Source organism: Rana temporaria, chromosome 8 (genome assembly GCF_905171775.1).
Source record: "Rana temporaria chromosome 8, aRanTem1.1, whole genome shotgun sequence".
Lineage (NCBI taxonomy): Eukaryota > Metazoa > Chordata > Amphibia > Anura > Ranidae > Rana > Rana temporaria.
Window position 1 is genome coordinate 146,114,655 of NC_053496.1, and position 22,916 is coordinate 146,137,570.

The 22,916-nt window shown below is 47.8% G+C and overlaps 1 protein-coding gene across 1 annotated transcript in view; it reads left to right on the forward strand.

The window, feature by feature from the left end:
• LOC120909149 (aryl hydrocarbon receptor interacting protein) overlaps nt 1-22,916 on the forward strand; it is a 70,362-nt gene that overhangs the window by 3,150 nt on the left and 44,296 nt on the right. Inside the window, 1 exon segment of the mRNA XM_040320836.1 lies at nt 3,681-3,860. Within this exon segment, the coding sequence (XP_040176770.1) occupies nt 3,681-3,860 (180 nt within the window).

Below are 22,916 nucleotides of genomic sequence, written 5' to 3' on the forward strand. Positions count from 1 at the left end.
CTTGAGAGAACTATTTGCTTTTACATATCACAAGATGTTCCTAGTGTGACACCTTGGTAATGGGACACCTTTTTATATGCCATCAGTTGAGGCTGAACCAGCTGATATTAATTTTCACTGACCATGGGGCATGATTTGCTTTCTAATTACTGATGGATTTCCGCTGGTGTCTTGGCTTTCCATGCCTTTTTTGCACCACTCTTGCGTCATGTGTTCAATAATTTTTCCCTGTGCGGGCGTTGGCGGTAAAGTGCCGCTAGTTTTACTGCTGTTATAGCGGTGCTATTCAGCCGCTTGCGGGCGCTTTTAACCCCCACTTGCAGCCGAAGAAAGGGTTAATAGCGCCCGTATTGTGGCGCTGCTGAAGCACTTTGCCAGCGCTGCCCATTCATTTCACTGCCCCAAAAATGCTGCTTTTGCAGAAAGGGGTCTTAATTTCATGACGTATTTGTTTTTGTATGTATGAATAGGTTGTTACCGACATGTGGTGACAATTTCATGTCAATAGCAGCTTTTTAGAAATTTACCTAGAAAAATGGTGACATGTTCAATCTAAAGCCTCGTACACACGCACGGTTTTCTCGGCAAGAACCAGCAAGAAAAACTGCTGGCCGAGCTTTCTTGCCGCGTAAACCGTGCGTGTGTACGAGGCTTTGAGGTTTCTCGTCAAGAAAACTGCCCAGAATCTAGAAGAGAAAAATAGAGAACCTGTTCTCTATTTTCTCGTCGTGAGATTATCGGCAGTGTTTTCCTGCCGAGAAACCTGAGCGTGTGTATACTTACTTCTCCTCCATGGAAACCCGTGCATGCTCGAAATGACTTTGACGCATGTGTGGTAGCTTCCAAGGCATAGGTAGAGTGAAGCAAGATGGCGACGACGGCATCGAATTAGGGCTGCAACTAACAATTATTTTCATAATCGATTAGTTAGCCGATTATTGTTTCGGATAATAGTCTTACAAAAAAAAAAATTTGCATTTTTACATTTTTTTGGGCCAATTTGTTGTTGGGCAGATTACAAAACACAAATTGCCGCAAAAACGCATTAAATGCTTTTCTGCAGCTTCTCCATTGAAGTATATTGAACTAAGAAAAACAAAATAGCACAGTTTTGCGTTAAAAAGTCCTTGACCTTTCCAAATAGGCAGCAGCTGAAAAAAAATCATGGATGTGAACGTGTCCCATAGGAAAACATGTAAATGAACTGTAGTGTGTTTCTGCAAAAAGCACCAAAAAACAGAGATGTGAACCCGCCTGAGATGTTTAGTAACATAATGGGGTTATAGAAAAACTAAAATAAGTACAAAAAGAGCAAATAATCATTACTCTGTGGGACAGTGAAAGTAATATTTACAGTAGCGATTTTGTTTTTTTGTACTATAAAGGGCCAATTTTAGTTTTTTTAACCCCATTATGTTACTGGCCGATTAATTGATTATGAAAATTGTAATAGATTATTTTCATAATCGATTAGTTGTCGAATAATTGATTAGTTGTTTCGGCCCTACATCGAATGTGACAAGTAGTCGATGACGTCACTGTGTTTGTGCCATTCAAAAGAACGGTGTACACTCGGCCGGCAAGAGAATCTTGCCAAGAATATTGTCAAGAAAAACTGTTTTTTTTTCCTGACGAGATTCTGGGACGTGTGTACAGGGCTTAACACCGAGTGTCGGTGCTAGATTGTTGTCATATGGTCCTGATTGTCGGTGTTTCATTGTTGACATACAAGCCTGAGTATTAGTGTTGCATTGTGATACAATTTTGAATGCTATTGTTACATTGTTGTCATAGGAGCCAGAGCGTCGCTGTTATATTGTTGTCATACGAGCCTGAGTGCCGGTGTTGCATTGTTGTCATACAGTCCTGAGCGTCGCCGTTACATTGTTACCATATGAGCCTGAGTGTCAGCATTACCCCCACACCAGATATCTTGAAGATTTCTTACCAGAGTTGGGAGACCTTTTAAAGAGTAACATTGACGGTTGTAATCTCGGCCGATTCATTAGAATCTGACCGAGATTTGAACCATGATTTTGTGCTTAAAGCGGAGTTCCACCCAAAAGTGTAACTTCCGCCAATTTTGTATGCTGTCCCCACTTCCGGAGCCTCGGCCTTGGTTAGTGATGTCACTGTGTGCATCCCTCCCTCTTCCCCGGCCGCCGGGCCAGTAGGAGAGAGGAGTGGCGCCTTACGCATGCACAGTAGGGTTCAGTGTGAAGCCGTAAGGCTACACTGCTGGATTCCCTTTCTCGCAATGGAGGTGGCAGCTAATGAACACATCAGCTGCGGTGCCGACATCGCTGGACTCCAGGACAGGTAAGTGTCCGATTATTTAACGTTGGCAGCTGCAGTATGTGCAGCTGCTGGCTTTAAATTTTTACAGCAGTGGGTGGACCTCCACTGTAAGGGCTGTCCTGCCGCAGTAAATGTATGTAAGCACGGTTCTTAAGCGGTTAAAGTACCCTCGTCTCCCTGTGCTCACGTGCATAGGTGAATGCATGCAACAGTCCTTCACGCATATGTAAACAGCGATCGCACCACACATGTAAGGTATCCCTAAAAACATCAGAGTGAGAGCAATAATTCTAGACCTCCTGTGTAACTCTCAATTGGTAACCTGTGAAGGATTTTAAAGCGTCACCTATGCATAATTTACTGTACCATAGTTTGTTGCTGTTCCATGGGTGTGCGCATTTAATTTTTTTGTCTGGTTTCAATTTACTTGGCATAATATCTTTTATATTTTACAAAAAAATGTATATTATATAGTGTTTGTGTGCGCTGAAATTCATTGAAGTGTCTGTTTTTCAAAACGATTGCGTTTGGCAAAAAAATGCTGATTTTTAAATGTATGACAGATTTGTCAGAATTGGACTGGTAGGCAAGTGGTTAAAGACGTGAAAAAGAGGATACAGTTCCACCTGCTTGCAAAAAATATGTAGAATATATGAATATGCAATATTTTATTAATCGCAACAAATTTCCCTTTTTGGCGCAGCTGTAGCCACCCAGTCCAGCCCCTTCCTATTGGGTATTCAGTATACATATTTCGACTGTGTGCCTGAAGCTCTGCTATTAAAAAATAAGATAGAAAGCCATTACATTTTTTTTTTTTTATAGAGTTACGAAACCCACAACAGTAAAATCTGTCAGTATATGCAGTAAAACATGCTTGTTATGCTAACTGTGGAACCTAAGAGGTTATTTCCTCCAGCATTGTGTAAAAAGTCTGTTTGATCCGGTTTTCTCTGATCCTTCCCATCTTTTATTGTCCCCAATCTATCTTCTGAACAGAGCCTTACTCAGGGGTACTCTGCACATGTTCTGTTTGGTGTGTATTGCTAGATTATAATTTTTTTTGGGGGGGGGGGGGGGGGAAGTGCATGTGATCAGCTCGGGGTCAATCGGCACGGTCCAAACAGAGGGTCAGGAGTCATGCAGCCTCATAGGACAGTCAGAGGAGAACTCCTCCTACAAGATTTAACCAGACACTGATATAAGTCACAAGACTGTTCTATACTGCTGATGAGAAAAGGTATTTAGCAGTTTATATTTTAATTGCATTTCCATGTTCTGTGGGATACCAGATATAGTAAATGCAGGGTCCTTGGTTTAGTAACATCTTAAGGATGCATGAGATCTCCGCAAACATCCTGACACGTGTTTTGTGTTTACAGGCCACCTTCCACTACAAGACCTTGCTTTGTGATGAGCAGCGTACAGAGGTCGATGACAGCTCCAACAGAGACAAGCCAATGGAGCTGATTATAGGCAAGAAGTTCAAGCTGCCTGTGTGGGAAACCATCATTCGCAGCATGGGGGAAGGAGAAGTTGCCGAATTCCTGTGTGACATGACGGTATGGAGTGAAATCAATTATATAAGTTAAAGTGATTGTAAAGTCTCGTTCGTTTTTTTTTTTCTATAATAATAACAAACATGTTATACTTGCCTGCTCTGTTGCAGCGGATTTGCACAGAGCAGCCCCAATCCTCCTCTTTGCGGGTCCCTCTTCTGTGATCCTGGCCCCTCCCTCCTGTTTAGTGCCCCCACAGCAAGCAGCTTGCTATGGGGGCACCCTATCTGAGTCACAGCTCCCTGTGCCCATTCAGACACTGAGCCCCGGCCCTGCCCCCTCTCTCCTCTGATTGGCTAGCTGACTTTGACAGCAGCGAAAGCCAATGGCACCGCTGCTGTCTCACAGCCAATCGGGAAGGACAGCTGAGACATTCATGGACATTGCTGGAACTAGATGAACCTTAGGAAAGTGCTGGGGGGGGGGGGGGGCTGGTGCACACAGAAGGCTTTTTATCTTCATGCATAGAGTGCGTGAAGATAGAAAACCTTCTGCCTTTACAACCCCTTTAATGTCTAGAATGAGTATTGTAACTCTGTGACCTTAAAGGATAAGAAGGGCCAAGACCTATTTTGGCTCTACTTCTCCTATGGATAACAGGAGTGCAGTTCATCCTGCACTACTGTGATGCGTATTTAGCCCGTCACTCAGCCAGTTTAGGCTCTTAGAAAAACCCAACAGTTAGGATCCACCAAAATGCCTGGTCCAGCAGCTGGGTGAGCTTTTCAGAGAGCTGCTGGGAGACTGAGCCAGCTGCTCCCACCCCCTCCACAGCCCAGCACTCCAGTGAGCACTGGAGGGGCAGAGCAAAAAAACAGTGACTGACAGTCCCTGGCTTTCTGCAGCCTGAATATCGATAACTGAGTGATCAAGCAGTGTTTGATTGCTCAGCTTTCAGTGCAGTTGTGACTGAAAATGGGAATGGATGCACTTCTTCTTTTTTTTTTTTTGTATTTCCGAACTTCTCTTTAGGTAACTTAAAAAAATAAATAAAAAATGATTAACACTAAAGACGGTCCTTACATTTTAATGAGGCAGGTCCATTGTGCTGGTGCTTGCTTTCTTAGTTGAAGTTTAAACTCCTCTGCTAACCACCCTCACCCCCCTACACACCCGTAGCCATAATCCTCCAGTGCTGCGGGGGTTAATACATGCATTGGCCTGTCAGAGGCACTTGCCAAGAAGCTGTATCGAAGCTATAGTACTTCTATTAATGGAGTGAAAAGCATAGGTATAGTCGGCACTCTTGACATCTACCTATGACAGTGCTTAGTAATAACCTGCACAGCACCAGAGGATTACAGCTGCAGGGGTATGGAGAGCAAAGAACTTCAGATTTCAACTAGCATTGCTGCCACCAGCACAAGAAACACTTCTCAAGTGTAAGTACCATCCTTTTTGTTCTGATTTTCTTCTTCTTTTTTTTTTTTTTACCTAAACTTGGGCTTTAAAAGCTACAGAATATTGTGTTTGTGTTCAAACCTGAGGCATGGCACTGCACCGGTTAATGCAAGATCTCTATCTGTAGTCTAAGAACTGATGCTTCCTGTGAAGAAACCAACTATCCCATAATCCCTGGGTCTCTCATTCCAGTATTTTGTAGGTAAACTACTAATTGGATTTGGAATAGGCACAAACAAGAGCAATAAAGGGAAGAGATATGTTTTCATCACATTAGCACTCCCACATTTGTGATGCAACATAGAGGAAATACCTAAGCATGCACTTACAATATCTATAAACATGCACTGTTTAGGAGATATTCTCATTGGCAATAACTGATGAAGACAACACAGAAGAAAGTTTGGGTGACAGCATGACACTGGAGGGTTTTGTTTGAAAGGTAAGTCTGTCTTAATGTGCTAGTATGTGGTGCATACCAACAAACTATGACATTAACCTGCAGGGTTATTTTATATTTTTATATATAAATATATATGAGAGAGAGACTGCAGGGTGAGGTGCAAATCGGTCCCAGCTGATAGTGCTATCAATCAAGCCTTCCCACAGGCTTGGATATAGAGAAATAGCAAAGGGATTGCTGTACTTAAAAATTATTTTATTTGTAGAAATACGTCAAGAAGACATCAAATACATCATTTGTATATTCAGGCAGACATTGTAATAAATGTTTTCGGGCTATTGTGGATCGCACCCTTCCTCAGAGTATCATGCCTACACTCTGAGGAAGGGCGCAATCCACAATAGACATTTATTACTATGTCTGCCTGACTATACAAATTATGTATTTGATGTCTTCTTGATGTCTTCTTGACGAATTTCTACAAATAAAATGATTTCATAAGTGCAGCAATCCCTTTGCTATATAATATAAATTCATATTCCTAACCACCTCAATACTGGACCTATTCTTGGCACTTCTCTCCTACATGTACAAATCATCATTCTTTCTCATATCGCCTTTCAGGACAACCTTGGAGAGAGCGCAGCCCCGCCCACTTTTTAGGAAACACCTGATCCTTTAAGATCCCTCCTCTTCCACCATGGCCACAGTTATTGTGTTTCCTCCGCCATGGTGGAAGCATCATAGGGAACCAGGGAGCTGCGCTCTCTCCAAGGCGGAGGGGTTTTGGCTTACCTTTTTGTTATGTGCAGTGACCATCCCGGCCCCCCTCTACGGGGAGGGGGCGTTCAGGAGTCCCCAGACGCTCCGGCTCAGTGGAGCGTTCGGCTTCCCAGGAGGCGGCGGCGTGTGCCCGGGTGCTGCGGTAGGGCCTGGTGGCCGAGCGGTTACCGCCGCAGGTCGGCGTTGTTCCGCATTTCAGCTCCGGGTCCCGGCCGGCGAGTGCGTCGCGCACGGTGACGCTGTTTCCTGGTGGGGGCGTGGCGCAGTGGTTCTCGACGCCTGGAACGCAGCGTCTGTAGGGCGGGTCAGGTGACCGGCGCTTCCGTTTCCGGCCCCCGATGATGACGCGGGACGCCGGGAAAACATAAAAAACGGAGCTTTCCAGCTACTATCTCGCTGCGCTCTACAATGGAGGAGAGACAGACAGCACCAGCGGAAACAGGCGCTGCAAGCACCGGTCAGGCCCAGGTAAGAGGGGTACACTGGTGCCTTTTATTCTTACTTTGTGTGGGCCTATTTGTGTTTTATTGTCGTCCTCCCTGAGGGAGCCTGTGGTTACCAGACCAAGTTAATGTCCTTGGTCTGCATAGCCGTAAGGGATAGTGGCACTTATTTCCAGGCCCCTTGTTTGTTTCTGGTGGTGGCAGCACTGGGTGTTAAAAAAAAAAAAAAAAAGGATGGTAACTTTTGGTTTGTCATCTCAGGCAGACATTGTAATAAATGTTTTCGGGCTATTGTGGATCGCACCCTTCCTCAGAGTATCATGCCTACACTCTGAGGAAGGGCGCAATCCACAATAGACATTTATTACTATGTCTGCCTGACTATACAAATTATGTATTTGATGTCTTCTTGATGTCTTCTTGACGAATTTCTACAAATAAAATGATTTCATAAGTGCAGCAATCCCTTTGCTATATAATATAAATTCATATTCCTAACCACCTCAATACTGGACCTATTCTTGGCACTTCTCTCCTACATGTACAAATCATCATTCTTTCTCATATCGCCTTTCAGGACAACCTTGGAGAGAGCGCAGCCCCGCCCACTTTTTAGGAAACACCTGATCCTTTAAGATCCCTCCTCTTCCACCATGGCCACAGTTATTGTGTTTCCTCCGCCATGGTGGAAGCATCATAGGGAACCAGGGAGCTGCGCTCTCTCCAAGGCGGAGGGGTTTTGGCTTACCTTTTTGTTATGTGCAGTGACCATCCCGGCCCCCCTCTACGGGGAGGGGGCGTTCAGGAGTCCCCAGACGCTCCGGCTCAGTGGAGCGTTCGGCTTCCCAGGAGGCGGCGGCGTGTGCCCGGGTGCTGCGGTAGGGCCTGGTGGCCGAGCGGTTACCGCCGCAGGTCGGCGTTGTTCCGCATTTCAGCTCCGGGTCCCGGCCGGCGAGTGCGTCGCGCACGGTGACGCTGTTTCCTGGTGGGGGCGTGGCGCAGTGGTTCTCGACGCCTGGAACGCAGCGTCTGTAGGGCGGGTCAGGTGACCGGCGCTTCCGTTTCCGGCCCCCGATGATGACGCGGGACGCCGGGAAAACATAAAAAACGGAGCTTTCCAGCTACTATCTCGCTGCGCTCTACAATGGAGGAGAGACAGACAGCACCAGCGGAAACAGGCGCTGCAAGCACCGGTCAGGCCCAGGTAAGAGGGGTACACTGGTGCCTTTTATTCTTACTTTGTGTGGGCCTATTTGTGTTTTATTGTCGTCCTCCCTGAGGGAGCCTGTGGTTACCAGACCAAGTTAATGTCCTTGGTCTGCATAGCCGTAAGGGATAGTGGCACTTATTTCCAGGCCCCTTGTTTGTTTCTGGTGGTGGCAGCACTGGGTGTTAAAAAAAAAAAAAAAAAGGATGGTAACTTTTGGTTTGTCATCTCATTGCAGGAAAAATCTGCAGGCAAAACCAAACACTTGGATGCACCAAGGAAATGCCCATCTTGCAGGAATCCTTTAAGGGATTTGTGGCAAAAACCCATGTGCAGATCCTGTATTAAAAATTTGGTGGAAGAAGAAACTTCACAACAGTATAAGGACCTATTTTCTTCAGTTCAGGAACTGGCAAGCTCTTTAGGTTCAGTTAAGGATCTGATTGCACAAGGCTCCGCAAGTCAAAGGGAACCTCAGCAGCCACCACCTAGCCCGAAAGTCCCCTTATCTAGGCAAACAGATGGGGATTCGGCAGATGAAGGAACCAGTACTCTCGCCTCCCTCAGGGATTCAGATGAGGAGGAACAAGAGGAAGAAGATAGTAGCAAAATTTCTAAATTTAAATTGTCTTTAGAAGACGTTGATGAGTTACTTAAGGCAATTTACACTACCCTGGATATCCAGGAAGAAAGGGTCCAGTTATCCATACATGATAAAATGTATCAAGGATTGGACGAATCCAAACACCGGGTTTTCCCGGTCCACAAAGTCCTCTCGGACACAATCAAAAAAGAATGGAAAGACCCTGAACGGGCTCCTTTTTTTTCCAAGACCCTTAAAAGAAGGTTTCCATTTGAAGAAAGTGATTCTGAAGTATGGAACAAAAAACCTAAAGTACACGCCGCTTTCTCGCAAGTATCGCGTCATACAGATCTGGCTTTTGAGGACATGGGGGGTTTTAAAAGACCCGATGGATAAGAGAGCTGATTCCCTCCTAAAGAAGGCCTGGGATTCCGCTTCAACCAGCCTGAAGCCAGCTATGGCCGCCACAGTTGTTGCCCGCAATCTGGAGTGCTGGGTTGAAAAATTACAAAGTCATGTAGAGGCAGGCACCCCAAGGAAGGATCTGTTGGAGTCCTTTCCCTTAATTTTGAAAGCCATCAAATATATGGCAGATGCATCTGCAGAGTCCATTAAAATGGCTGCAAGGTCAGCAGCCTTGGTAAACTCTGTCAGGCGAGCGGTATGGTTAAAAACCTGGTCGGGTGATACACCCTCTAAGGTTAAACTTTGTGGTTTACCTTTCTCAGGGGACCTTTTGTTCGGTCAAGACCTGGAAAAGGTACTTGACAGAACGGCGGATAAGAAAAAGGCTTTTCCCCCTAAAAAGGGTCAGAACCCCAAAAAGAATTTTCGTCCTTTTCAGCAATCCCAGAAGAAAAAGGAAGAAAATAAAAGTTTGGGGGTCCCAAAGAGGTAGAGGAGGTATCCTTTTCAAAAACCCCTCAGAACAGACTACCAAAAATAAATGACGATCTGCTTCCGGTAGGAGGAAGGTTGTCTGCCTTTCTCCCACAGTGGAAGCAGATGCCCGTAAGCCCTTTTGTGGAGAGCATCATCACGGAAGGGTACAGTCTGGAATTTTCAGAGTGTCCCCCGAGAAGGTTCTATATCACAGCCCTTCCCCGGGACAAAGAAAAAGCTTCTGCAATGATGATCCTGCTTCAGGATCTGATGAGTCAGGGAGTTGTAGTTCAGGTCCCAAAACATCAGGAGGGCCATGGCTTCTATTCCCATATTTTCTTGGTAAAGAAGCCCTCGGGAAAGTTTCGCCTGATCCTAAACTTGAAGGTTTTAAACAAGTCGATCAGATACAAACATTTCCGTATGGATACCATTTACTCCATAGCAAAATTGCTGACCCCCGGTTGTTTCATGGCATCCCTGGACCTCAGGGATGCCTATTTACACGTCCCGATTGCCCAAGCTTCCCAGCAGTTTCTCAGAGTGGCAGTGAACCTGGGGTCCAGGGTATGGCATCTTCAATTCAGAGCCCTCCCCTTCGGGCTTTCCTCCTCCCCCAGGATCTTCACGAAGAACATGGCAGAGGCCTTGGAACCACTGAAGCTGAAAGGGATTTTGGTCGTCCCATACTTGGACGACCTGCTGTTCTTCGCGGACTCTCGGGATCAAGTTGCGACGAACCTTCTGGTGTCGCAGGTTCATCTCGGAGGTTTAGGTTGGTTACTAAACCGCGAGAAATCAAATCTGGTACCCTCCCAAGAGACAAGGTTTCTGGGGTATACCATAAATTCAATCCTTCAGAAAGTCTTCTTACCCCAGGAGAAGATAGAGAAGGTTCTGGGTGCTGTAGCTCAGGTCCAGACAAACCTAGAGGTGTCAGTCAGGACAGCAATGGCAGTCCTAGGGCTACTCAAAGCCTCAATCCCGGCAGTTCCATGGGCGAGGTTACACTCTCGTCCTCTCCAGATGAGCATTCTTCAATCCTGGTCACACCAGGAGTCACTAGAGAAACGTATCAGATTGACATCAAAAGTAAAAAGAGCACTCAGGTGGTGGAGAAATCCCGTCAATTTAACCAAGGGTCTTCCCTGGGTCTTTCCGGTAGAGAAGCGCCTAACAGACGCGAGTTCCTGGGGTTGGGGAGCCCATCTAGAGGGACAGACTGCTCAAGGCACCTGGTCCAAACCAGAAGCCAGAAGGTCTTCAAACTGGAGAGAATTAAAGCGGGGGTTCACCCTATCGACGGGAAAAAAAAAAAAAAAAATTCTTTTACCTTTAAATCAGGCATTGTAGCGCGAGCTACAGTATGCCTGTCCCGAATTTTTTCCCCCCATACTCACCTTGTAGTCGTCCATCGAAGATACCGGGGAATGGGCGTGCCTCTGGAGACGGAGGATGATTGACGGCCGGCTCTGGCGCGTCACGCTTCTCCGGAAATAGCCGAAATAGGCTTGGTCTTCACGACGCGTGCGCATAGCCTGTGCGCACGCGCCGTGAAGAGCCGAGACCTACTCCGGCTGTCTTCGGGAAGAGTGACGTTCCAGGGCCGGCCGTCAATCATCCTCCCTCTCCATAGGCACGCCCATTCCCCGCGGGAGCCGAAATCTACGATGGACGACTACGAGGTGAGTACGGGGTTAAAAAAATCGGGACAGGCATACTGTAGCTCGCGCTACAATGCCTGTCTCGATGGTAACATCAAGTACGAGAGGGTGAACTACCGCTTTAAAAGCTATATTCCTGGGGCTCCAGGGCTTTCATCAGATAGTGAAGGGTTACCATGTGCAGGTCCTATCGGACAACACCACAGCAGTGGCGTACGTCCTCAAGCAGGGGGGAACCAGAAGCAGAGGTCTTATGCAGTTGGCCAACCATCTGCTGTCTTGGGCAGAGCTAAATCTAGCATCCCTGTCAGCGGTACACCTAAAAGGGTCTCAAAACCTGTTAGCGGACCTACTGAGCAGGAGGTGCATACTGGAGGCAGAATGGAGCCTAAACACAGAGGTTTTCATGGCAATCACTCAGGAATGGGGTCAGCCACAGATGGATCTGTTCGCCAACCAACAGAATGCGAAAGTACGGAGATTCTTCTCCCTTCAGAGAGAAGACAAGGCAGCAGCCATAGACGCCCTGGCCCAGCAGTGGCACTACCAGCTGTGCTACGCCTTCCCCCCTTTCACACTAATACCACTAGTCCTAAGAAAGTTCAGGGAAGAAAGGGCCAGTCTGATCTTAATCACTCCCTACTGGCCAAAAAGACCGTGGTTTGCATCACTTCAGAATTTAGCCACAAAACCACTGTGGAAGCTACCACTCAGGAAAGACCTACTGTCTCAAGGTCCTGTGAACCATCCGGAAGTGGAACGTTTACAGTTGACGGCCTGGTTTTTGAAGAAGACCTTTTAAGATCAAAGGGACTCTCTGATAAAGTGATAAAAACACTACTAGACAGCAGGAAAAGTGTAACCAGAGCAATTTACCTCAAGGTCTGGAGAAAATTAAATTCTTGGTGTACGTCCAAAGAACTCCAGGTTAATAGCGTCATTTCAGTTGTGGAATTCCTTCATGCAGGTATGGAGAAAGGGTTAGCAATTAGCACCCTAAGGACGCAAGTAGCAGCTCTTTCGGTTTACTTAGAAAGAACTTTATCTAAGGAACATTTAGTTTCAAGATTTTTTAAGGCACTGGGTCGAAGTAGGCCGGTAGCCTTTAAATCCTTTCCCAGTTGGGATTTATCAATTGTCTTACAGGGTCTCACGGGAGCTCCGTTTGAACCCTTAGGGAATGTTTCTTTAAAGAATTTAGTACTAAAAACAATTTTTTTGGTGGCCATCACGACCGCAAGAAGGGTCAGCGAAATCCAAGCTTTGGCAGTTACAGAGCCTTATTTAAGAATTTTTCCGGATAGGATAATTCTTCAGACAGATCCAGCCTTTCTTCCTAAGGTCTCATCAACCTTTCACAGGTCTCAGGAAATAATCCTTCCTACTTTTTGTTCAGCTCCCTCTAATGCAGGGGAACAAACCTTTCATACTCTCGACGTAAGAAGATGTGTACTTCAATACCTCTTGGTCACCAAGGAATTCAGGAAGTCGAACGCCCTGTTTATAATATTCTCAGGAGCAAGGAAAGGAGAAAAGGCTTCCAAAAGCACGTTGGGTAGATGGCTCAAACAAGCCATCGTAGAGAGTTACCAAGCCAAAGGAGAGGTGCCCCCTACGGGAATCACGGCCCATTCAACAAGATCTACGGCAGTTTCCTGGGCCGAAAGAGCCGGTGCTACACCTGACCAGATCTGCAAGGCAGCTACATGGTCCAGCTATTTTTGCGGCACTACAGGCTAGACTTGCTGTCCGCTGCGGAGCAAGCCTTCGGCAGGAAGGTTCTGCAAGCAGTGGTCCCACCCTAGGGTAAGTTACTCGGTTATCCTCTCCAAGGTTGTCCTGAAAGGCGATATGAGAAAGGCCTAGTTAGACTTACCGGTGACGGTATTTCTAAGAGCCTTTCAGGACAACCGCTATTTTCCCTCCCTAGGTATTTGAATAAGAGTATGTTTTAAATGTCTATCATGGTTTGTTGTGGTTCTTCTGTGCTTTGTTTTCCAGTTGTCGGAGACCACAATAACTGAGGCCATGGTGGAAGAGGAGGGATCTTAAAGGATCAGGTTGTGATACATTTGCCTATATGTCTCAGTTTACTGCTCCCTGCTAGCCAGGTTATTGATGTGCTAATGTCCCCTCACTATTTCTAAAGGTTAATTGATCTATTGTGTTGTGTGAAGGAGAGCTGGGTTTAAGTGGCTTGTGTTAATTATTCTGATTGCTTCATTGTGGTAATTATCTCTCTATATGCGGGGTCGCGCGGTCTGGTTGATGTATTCAGTACAGCTAGTGCTCAGCGTCATTGATGTCATTGTCTAAAGAAAATGTGTTTCAGCATCGGCCCCGTCGTGTCTACCTACTCATCTGTATGGAAGCCCCAGTGTGAGGGGGGCGGAGATTTGTCATTGTAACAGTTTTGGAAATGACATATAAGCTGTGTGTTATAACATTAAAGTCTGTGTTGTTCAAGCAGTAAGCTGGTCTCGTGTGGCTTTCTGGGCGATTCCAGGGATATCCCTCCTCGTGGAATATTGGGGTGATTTTCGTTATGGGAAGAAGGGAACGTTGACGGGGATATCATACCGATACCGTCACAATTGGTTGGTAGCAGTGGGATTTTTCCCTTCTATTCCCCTTCACACCCGGATTCCAAGCAGACACTGGAAGAACTACTGGAAGTTCGTGGAAGGATTGCTAGCAACAAAACCAAGCGGGTCATCATAGCAGAATCAATGGAGCTAGACCAGGAGGACGGGATTGCAGCAACGCCAGCAGTACAAGAGATGGAGACACCAGTGATTCAGGAGGAGGAATCGCCAGCCAACAAGCTAATGAGAGAGAAGCTAGCGTGGTTCGGCCCGAACCCAACGCCAGATGTGGTACTGAAAGTGATGGACCTGTTAGCGAAGGAGGCTAAAGAAATAAGGGACGCAGAACTACAGTTAAAACTGGCAGCAGTCCAACAAGCAGCCGCACATTCTCCAAACAGTGAGTACAGCACAGCAGACGCAAGGAAGATTCCGTTTAGCGCTTTTAAAGCTTTTGATGAAAAGGACTGTGAGATTGATAACTTCCTGGCGGATTTTGAGCGACAATGTAACCTGCACCGAATAGCTAGAGGACACTGGGTTGCAATATTGTCAGGCAAACTGTCAGGCAAAGCTTCTGATGCTTTCCGGACCGTGCCAGATCAGGATATTCATAGCTACGCCCGGGTTAAAGAAGTGCTCCTGGCTCGTTATGCAGTAACCCCAGAGTCCCACCGACAGAAGTTCAGGGACTCACGCAAAACCACGAAAGACTCTTATGCGGAATGGGCATGCCAATTGTCCCGGTCGGCCTCTAACTGGGCTAACAGCAGCCAGGCCACCACCGCAGAGGACATTTTGCAACTAATGCTCCTGGAGCAATTTTACAATCACATCCAGACGGACGTCAAAGATTGGGTGAGAGATCGCAGGCCCATGACTCTACCAGAGGCCGCGAAGTTGGCGGATGAATATGCAGATACTCGCAAGACGAACCAGGTCACACCACAGGAACAACCTCCACCACAAACGGTGCCCTCACACCCACCAGCCGCTAGATACCAACCTCCTAACAGACCGGTGACATCTAGCCCTCGCTATCATCGCCAGGAGGGCAATGAACAACGCTGCTTCCGGTGCAAACAGCTGGGTCACTTCAAGCAGAATTGCCCCATGGATGACAACACCAGGTCAAATTGGTCTCAACCTGGGTACCGCCCACCAGCAGCAGCCCATTGTGTAGACTCGGCTTGGGATCCAAAGGAGCTGGGTCAGGAAGAACCATTGGGCACCCCTTACGAAGCCCTCATGGTACAATCTGTTATTACGGACAACAGGGAACACCATTGTCAGCTGGTCATGGGCGACAGCCCTGAGCCGGAGGGGCCCTGGAGGGAGCTGGGCAGAAAGAGGCACCGCCGGCCACCCTTCAAGAAGAAGAGGTCCTGGAAGCCGTATAACAAGCTGACCTGGGAGGAGAAGAAGCGACTGGAGGAGAGGGAGTCGCAGCGGGCGTCCCAGATGCGTGCCGAGATGTTCGCCAAGGGCCCACCGGTGGCCCCTTACACCACCACCCAGTTCCTGATGATGAAGGACCACGTGGAGAGCCTGCAGGACATGAGCAAGCAGGAGCTGATCCGTGAGTACATAGAGCTGGAGGAGTGCATAAGCCGCATGGAGGAGGAGAACAACCACCTGAGGTCACAGCAGCATGAACTGGAGATGGAGCTGGAGAAGCTCCAAGAGGAGAACCGGCGGCTGCGGAGGGAGCAGGGGTGGCTGACCTTATGGGGCTCTGATTCCCCTCCCCCCCCCCCGGACTCTGAGCACCAGTGCTACAGCATTTCAACAAATATAACTTTTTCTTTTTATGAATCTCCTGGGATTGTCACTTCAGAGCCATAACCTGCCCCCTCCCATAGCGGGACACCTAGACGGCGGCGCACAGACCCATTCGCTGTCTTCACACTGACTTCTGGTGACTTTGCAGATCGCACAAAGACTTGGGGACTGACCGGCGTGTGATCTGACGACCCGGTGACATACCTGAGTCTGAAGCAGTTGCCAAGGGAGGTCAGTCATGCCAAACGGAGTTAACCTCTGACTAATAGCTCTGAACCCGTCAACCCTACTGGACCAGGGAAGGTCCAACCGGGTTTGCCGGAGCAGGGAGCAAAAGGGGGGCCATTGTGATACATTTGCCTATATGTCTCAGTTTACTGCTCCCTGCTAGCCAGGTTATTGATGTGCTAATGTCCCCTCACTATTTCTAAAGGTTAATTGATCTATTGTGTTGTGTGAAGGAGAGCTGGGTTTAAGTGGCTTGTGTTAATTATTCTGATTGCTTCATTGTGGTAATTATCTCTCTATATGCGGGGTCGAGCGGTCTGGTTGATGTATTCAGTACAGCTAGTGCTCAGCGTCATTGATGTCATTGTCTAAAGAAAATGTGTTTCAGCATCGGCCCCGTCGTGTCTACCTACTCATCTGTATGGAAGCCCCAGTGTGAGGGGGGCGGAGATTTGTCATTGTAACAGTTTTGGAAATGACATATAAGCTGTGTGTTATAACATTAAAGTCTGTGTTGTTCAAGCAGTAAGCTGGTCTCATGTGTGGCTTTCTGGGCGATTCCAGGGATATCCCTCCTCGTGGAATATTGGGGTGATTTTCGTTATGGGAAGAAGGGAACGTTGACGGGGATATCATACCGATACCGTCACACAGGTGTTTCCTAAAAAGTGGGCGGAGCTGCGCTCTCTCCAAGGTTGTCCTGAAAGGCTCTTAGAAATACCGTCACCGGTAAGTCTAACTAGGCCCTTTGCTAGAAAATTACTCAGAACCCCCAAACATTATATATATATATATATATATATATATATATATATATATATATATATATATATATATATATATATATATATATATATATATATATATATATATATATATATATTAGCAGACACCCTAGGGACTAAAATGACGGTCATTTATCTTGAACGGGATTTGCGCAATCATTTTTCAAACGCATTTTATTTGGATTATTTTTTTCACATTTTGTTTGTTAATTTTGATTTTTTTTATAACTTTTATTCCTATTACAAGGAATGATGTGTGACAGGTCCTCTTTATGGAGAGATGCAGGGTTAATAAGATCCTGCATCTCTCCTCCAGGCTGGAAAGCATGAGATCGGGAAAAATAAATCACAATCTCGTGCTTACTGGCCGCAATCGCGACTTTGTTTACTTCCGGGAACCCGGCTGTGACATCATAACGTCGCGCCCGGGCCTCCGACGGTCGTAGAGATGACTGTAATCTCTATGATCCTCATGCGATGCAGCCGATCCCATCTGTGGACGTCCTATGAATATGGGCTGGTAATGAAGTGGTTAAAATTAGCGGGGCTAACACAGGCACTGCTCCAGTGTGAAAGTACTCTAAAGGGGGGCTGAATACAAATGCACGCCACACTTTTTAGGTATTCATTTGTTAAAAAAAAATGAAATCATTTATCGTTTGCCTTTCACTTCACAATTATGTGCTTCTTTGTGTTGGTCTATTAGGTGAAATCCCAATAAAATACATTTACGTTTTTGGTTTTAACATGACAAAGAGTAGACATTGGATAAACACTTTAATTGGCATATAGTATATGCACTCACATTTAGGTGTGTAAAAACGAGCATATCAATATCCAAATTAAGTCAGGGTGACCACTTCTGCGACCTGAATCGAAGCAGCTGCTGCGGCGCTCGCTGGGCTGGTATCACTCCATCAGGTGAAAGCCGGCGTCTGGAGGAACTCTGCGTCAGCCTGGAGCTTGAGAAGCAAAGCAGGGATGGCAGTAAAACGGGGACAGACTATGCTAATGGCGTGGCTGGCCTAAGAACATGCAATAAAAGACAAAAATACATACAATACAGTGCACAATATGGATGCATGGATAAACCACAAAGAACGCTAATAAAAACATATATAATAAATTGGCATGTTAAACATTATAACATCATGAATAGGGATGAGCTGAACACCCCCCCCCCCCCCCCCCCGTTCTGTTCGTACCAGAACCTTCGAACGGACCGAACGTTCGAGCGAACTTTTAGAACCCCATTGAAGTCTATAGGCCTCGAACGTTCGAATTCAAAAGTGCTAATTTTAAAGGCTAATATGCAAGTTATTGTCGTAAAACAGGTTTGAGAACCCAGGTTTTGCCCCAGGGAACATGTATCAATGTAAAAAGGTTTCTCTTATTGTCCATGGACGGACACGGCTCCTTAAATCTTGACAAGTGGGTTATGTTCCCTGTTTACAGGAGAGGACTAGGCAGAAACATGTTAAATAGTTAAATACATGTTACATTAACAGAGTTGAACAGCCCCGCCCAGGGGGCGGTCCCTCCAGACATAACCCTCCTCACTGCAGCATGCAGCCTCAGTTTTGTTCTGCCTAGCAAAGGAGAAGGACATATGGCTCCCTTTTGGGCCCAGCGCCCTGAGGAAAAGTTTTTTTATTTTATTTTTGTCTTTTTTTTACTTCTGTCAACTGTTGGCTGAGAGAGAGACTGGATATTATAGATTCTTGTAGTCTTCTCAGTCCGGCCAGCGAGCATGAGCACACCTTTGCAAAGAGACTGGGTCTGCCACGACATACCCCATGACTCCTGGGGTGGCCAGTGAGCTTTGCTCCGAGGTCCGCACATGACTGGGCTGTGGTGTTGCCTCACTCGCAGTGGACCGGGCTGACAGCTACCTCCATTGCGGTTGTACGCCTGTCTGGAATGCGTCAGCGAAGTCGTTGCATGGACGGGTAAGTACAGTCCCTCCCTATGTGTTTTTAATGCTGGTGGTCCTTTTTTTCTGGAGGTTTTGTGGTGCTGTGCAGCCTTTTTAGGTTTTCACCATTTAAATTGCTGCGTTTTGCCGCCATTCGGGCGCCATTTGTTTGGGTGATTTTCAATTCCTATTGAAAATCCCATTGGCGGCCATTTTGTTGTAGCCGTGCTGTGATGCAGCATATTATTGCGGTCGGCCATTTTCTTGTGGCCGCGTCAGGCTCCATATGCTGCGCTCGGCAGCCATCTTGCCTGAGTCCTCGGCCTCTAGTGCTGGTTCCTACGGCGTGCGGCGCCGTTTGTTTCACACAGCACCACCGCAGATACCTCAGAGCTTTTCTCCTCACACTCAGCGGTGTGCTGGAAATGGGCAGCAGCTCTGAGCAGGCTCCTCGGGTGTGGTGAGTCCCCTGGGTAACCCCCCCCCCCCCCCCCGGTCAGCGTAGCAGGAGTGGTGTTTTTTTTTGTTCAGGTATGAACTGGGCCCTGGGAGTTTTTTCCTCATAATGGTGGTCAGTATCTGGATCCTTCCCCAACATGTTGTAGCAATAGGAGGAAGGAGATGGACAGCCGCACTCTGAAATAACTTTTCAAAAAAGTTGTCTTATTTTCAAGCAGGAACATGCATAATCACCACAACCATAAACCAGGACAGCCGACTAGTTTCACACTCTTGCTAGTGCTTAATCATGGCAACATGTTGGTGATGGCAGCAGGTGTTAGCACCTGGGAGGCTTTATTGCTGGTCCTGGACACTTTTGTGCCAGGGTGGGTGGACTGCGGACGGGCGGTAAAAGAGTGCCCCCTTCCCCCGTTATCCCCTGGGGAATGCTCTGTTATGGAGCCATGGACCAGGTACTTGGGTAGTTAAAAAAAAAAAAAAAAGCAGGATAAGGCATTTCACTGCTGCAAGCGACTCTCTTAGCCCTGGTTCACACTGGGCTGTGGGAGTGAAGCCGTGCGAGTTCAGCTGAACTCACGATTTCACTCCCGCTGGCAGTTCCGATTTCGGCCGCGATTTAAGAAACATCTGTGCAGGTTTCTGCACAGATCTCTATGTAAATCGCGGCCCTAAATCGCAAAAAGTAGTACAGGAACTACTTTTTGAAATCGGTGCAGCGCCGCAGATGCAGCGTCGCACCGATTAGGACGGTGTCATTGCCGGCAAATGCTGCCGATTTGAGATGCGATTTCACAAGTGAAATCGCATCTCAAATCGTACCCAGTGTGAACCTGGGCTTAAGCTGGATAGTGCAGCTGGGTTTCCGCTGAGGGCTTGGTCTTTTTTGGATCACAAATCAGACCGCTCTGTGTAGGTTTTTTCCTTCTGTGCCCTTCTTTGATAATTTCTAAGAGGCGGAATGAGAAAAGCCGCTGAGGGCTTTTGTAGTCCCTCACCGCCGGGCAGTTCAGTGCCCCTTTGAGGAGAGCCTTCTTCTCCGGTAGTTGTCCCTCCGGGTGTCATGTATAGGTGACCACTCTCCCTATTGCAGGAACCCCCGCTTGTATGGATCTGACTGATGGATGATCCGAAGTACTGACCCGTTCCATGTTTACCATGCTGGGGTCCGACTTGCGGCCTATTGTGGCCACTACTCTGGGGTGTCGGTCACTCACGGAGTGAGCATTTTGCACCAGACAGTGGAGGAGCCCCGACTCTCTCCCAAAGTTATTAGGCTAGCGGACCAGCTGGTCCAGGGCCTCATATAGGTCTGTGATGCTTCATTGAATGCTGTGCCCTTGTTATCCAGGACTTCTGTTTCAGAATGGTGTAGTGGTTAACTCCATTACTTGGCAGCAAGAGAGTCATTGGTTCGAATCCGGATACTGACGCCAATTCTGCCTGGAGCTTGCATTGTCGCCCCCTGTGTCTGCGTGGTTTCCTCCGGGTACTCCGGTTTCCTCCAAGGCATGTGTGCATACACCTACATAAATAATACACACACATAGGGCCGGATTCAGAAAGAATATACAACGGCGTATCTCCTGATACACCGTCGTATCTCTGAGTCCGGCCGTCGTATCTATGCGCCTGATTCATAGAATCGGGTTGCGCATAGATATGCCTAAGATCCGACAGGTGTAAGTGACTTACACCGTCGGATCTTAGGCTGCAATTCCAGGCCGGCCGCTAGGTGGCGCTTCCGTATCTTTTACCCGTCGAATATGCAAATGAGCATTTACGCCGATTCAGAAACGAACGACCGCCCGGCACTTTTTTTTTACGTCGTTTGCGTTCGCCTTTTTCCGACAGAAAGTTACCCCTGCTATAGGAGGGGTAAGTGCGGCGTATCCTATGTTAAGTATGGCCGTCGTTCCCGCGCCGCCGTAATTAACGTTAACGTCGAAACCAATGAAGTCCTTGCGACGTCATTTTGAGCAATGCACGCTGGGAACATTTGCGGACGGCGCATGCGCTGTTCGATCGGCGCGGGGACGCGCCTGATTTAAATTGTAGATGCCCCCTAGCCGCGGAATTTGAATTCCGCCGGGGGATTTACGATACGCCGCCGCAACTTTAGAGGCAAGTGCTTTCTGAATAAAGCACTTGCCTCAAAAACTTGCGGCGGCGTAACGTAAATCAGATAGGTCAGTGGATCTTTAGATCCGCGTAACCTATCTGAATCTGGCCCATAGTGTGTATGTATATTGGGGGCAACCCTCCCAGGCCGTCAAAGGCCCAGCTGGGGGACTAATCCGTCCCTGGGTGCGTAAGCCGATCACACCGGCACCCAAATCTTGCCAATGTATGTAGCCTTCCCTCCCTGTCTCTAGGTAGGAGGTGCGGCTTGCAGGTTCACAATTGGGTTAAACTTCCCTGCTCTCCGACCAGTGGGTCTGCAAGGTGGTCTCTTCGGAGTACTAGATAGGGTTTCCTCCTATCCACAGAACAAAGTTCTTTCCTCGTGTCTTCCTCTCCCGGCCCATCGGTCTGCCTTGGGCAGTGTGGGACTTGCTAAACTGCGGGGTAATTTTACCTTTCCTGCAGGACGAGAGGTTTGGGGTTTTCTATGGGCTTCAGGCCCTGAATACCTTTGTGAATGTCGGGTAGTCGTGCATGGAAACCATTCGTTCGGTGGTAGCTGCGCTCCATCCGGAGGACGTCCTGGCGTCCTCGGACATCAGGGACGCATACATGCATGTCCCGTTTTGCGCGTGTCAGTGTTTTTTCTGTGCTTTGTGATGAGAGAGGGTCTCTGTCAGCCTGTTACCATCCCTTTTGATCTGGCGTCGGCACCATTGGTTTTCAGCTAGGAGCTCGTACTTATCCTAACTTTGTTGGGACAGCGAGGCTTTGCCTTATTGGCTACTTGGACGACTTTCTTCTGAGAGCAGCTTCTGTCTCAGACCTAGTGGATGTGTTATTCCCATTCAGACCCTCTGAAGATTCGGGTGGGTGTTAAACGTTTAGGCCAGAAGGTGTAGCTCGGTGGCAGCAAGCCTGTCTTCCATGTGTGCGACCCAAGGTTCAAATCCTGAGCATGCTAGGTTCCGACGTAGCGTTGGAGTATCTATGGTTGATCCGGACTCCTCAGTGGCGAAGGTACTTCTTCCCCTAGAGAAATTGCGGACTCTTCAGTCTGCGGTGAAGGTATTAGCATCACAAAATCGGTCTTCTCTCCGGGAACCTACTGGTCCGGGGCCTGTGGGTAGCCTCCTTCAAGGCGGTACTGTATGCCCAGTTCCACACTCTGGTTTTCCCGGGGAAATACTGTCCAGGTGTTAAAAATCGATTTGTCTCTGAAATCATCAGATTCCGGTGCGCCACCTAGTCAGTCTTTCTGAGTTGGTGACAGAGATCCCCGACTCTTCGGTCCGGGAAGTTGTTTCTTCCTTCCAGTGGTCGGTATTTATGACGGATGCCAGCCTCAAGGGTTGTGGGCCTGGGGAGTCCCATCAGCTCTGAGTCGCTGCACTTGCGTGGATCTGCGGCCACACCTCCCTGTATGTGCCTGCTCTCGTCTGGTCTCGGTAGTTACCCAGGGTCGGTTTTGGCTGGTGCCTGGGTGGGTGACCACCTGGGACCACCGGGTACTGTAGACCCTGTCTAGCGGTCTTTGTCCTATTTTAGGCGATCAGGCTATGTTTCTCCTCGTGGTCAAGGAGGTTGCAAGGTCGTCCGATCTGGTTTCAGCCTTCAGGTATACCAGCAGGCGGGCTACTGGAGTCGCCAGATGCTGGAACATGGTGTCTGGTCTTTGTGCTGGGCTCCTTTGCAGGTGAGCCTCACAGGGCATGGATCTCCTGGCTGCTCGTCCACACCGCAAGGGTGTCAAAGCTAGTGGCCAGGTCTAGTGATCTGGTACAGACGCGTCAGTCGTGCTGGTGGCTCTGTGGG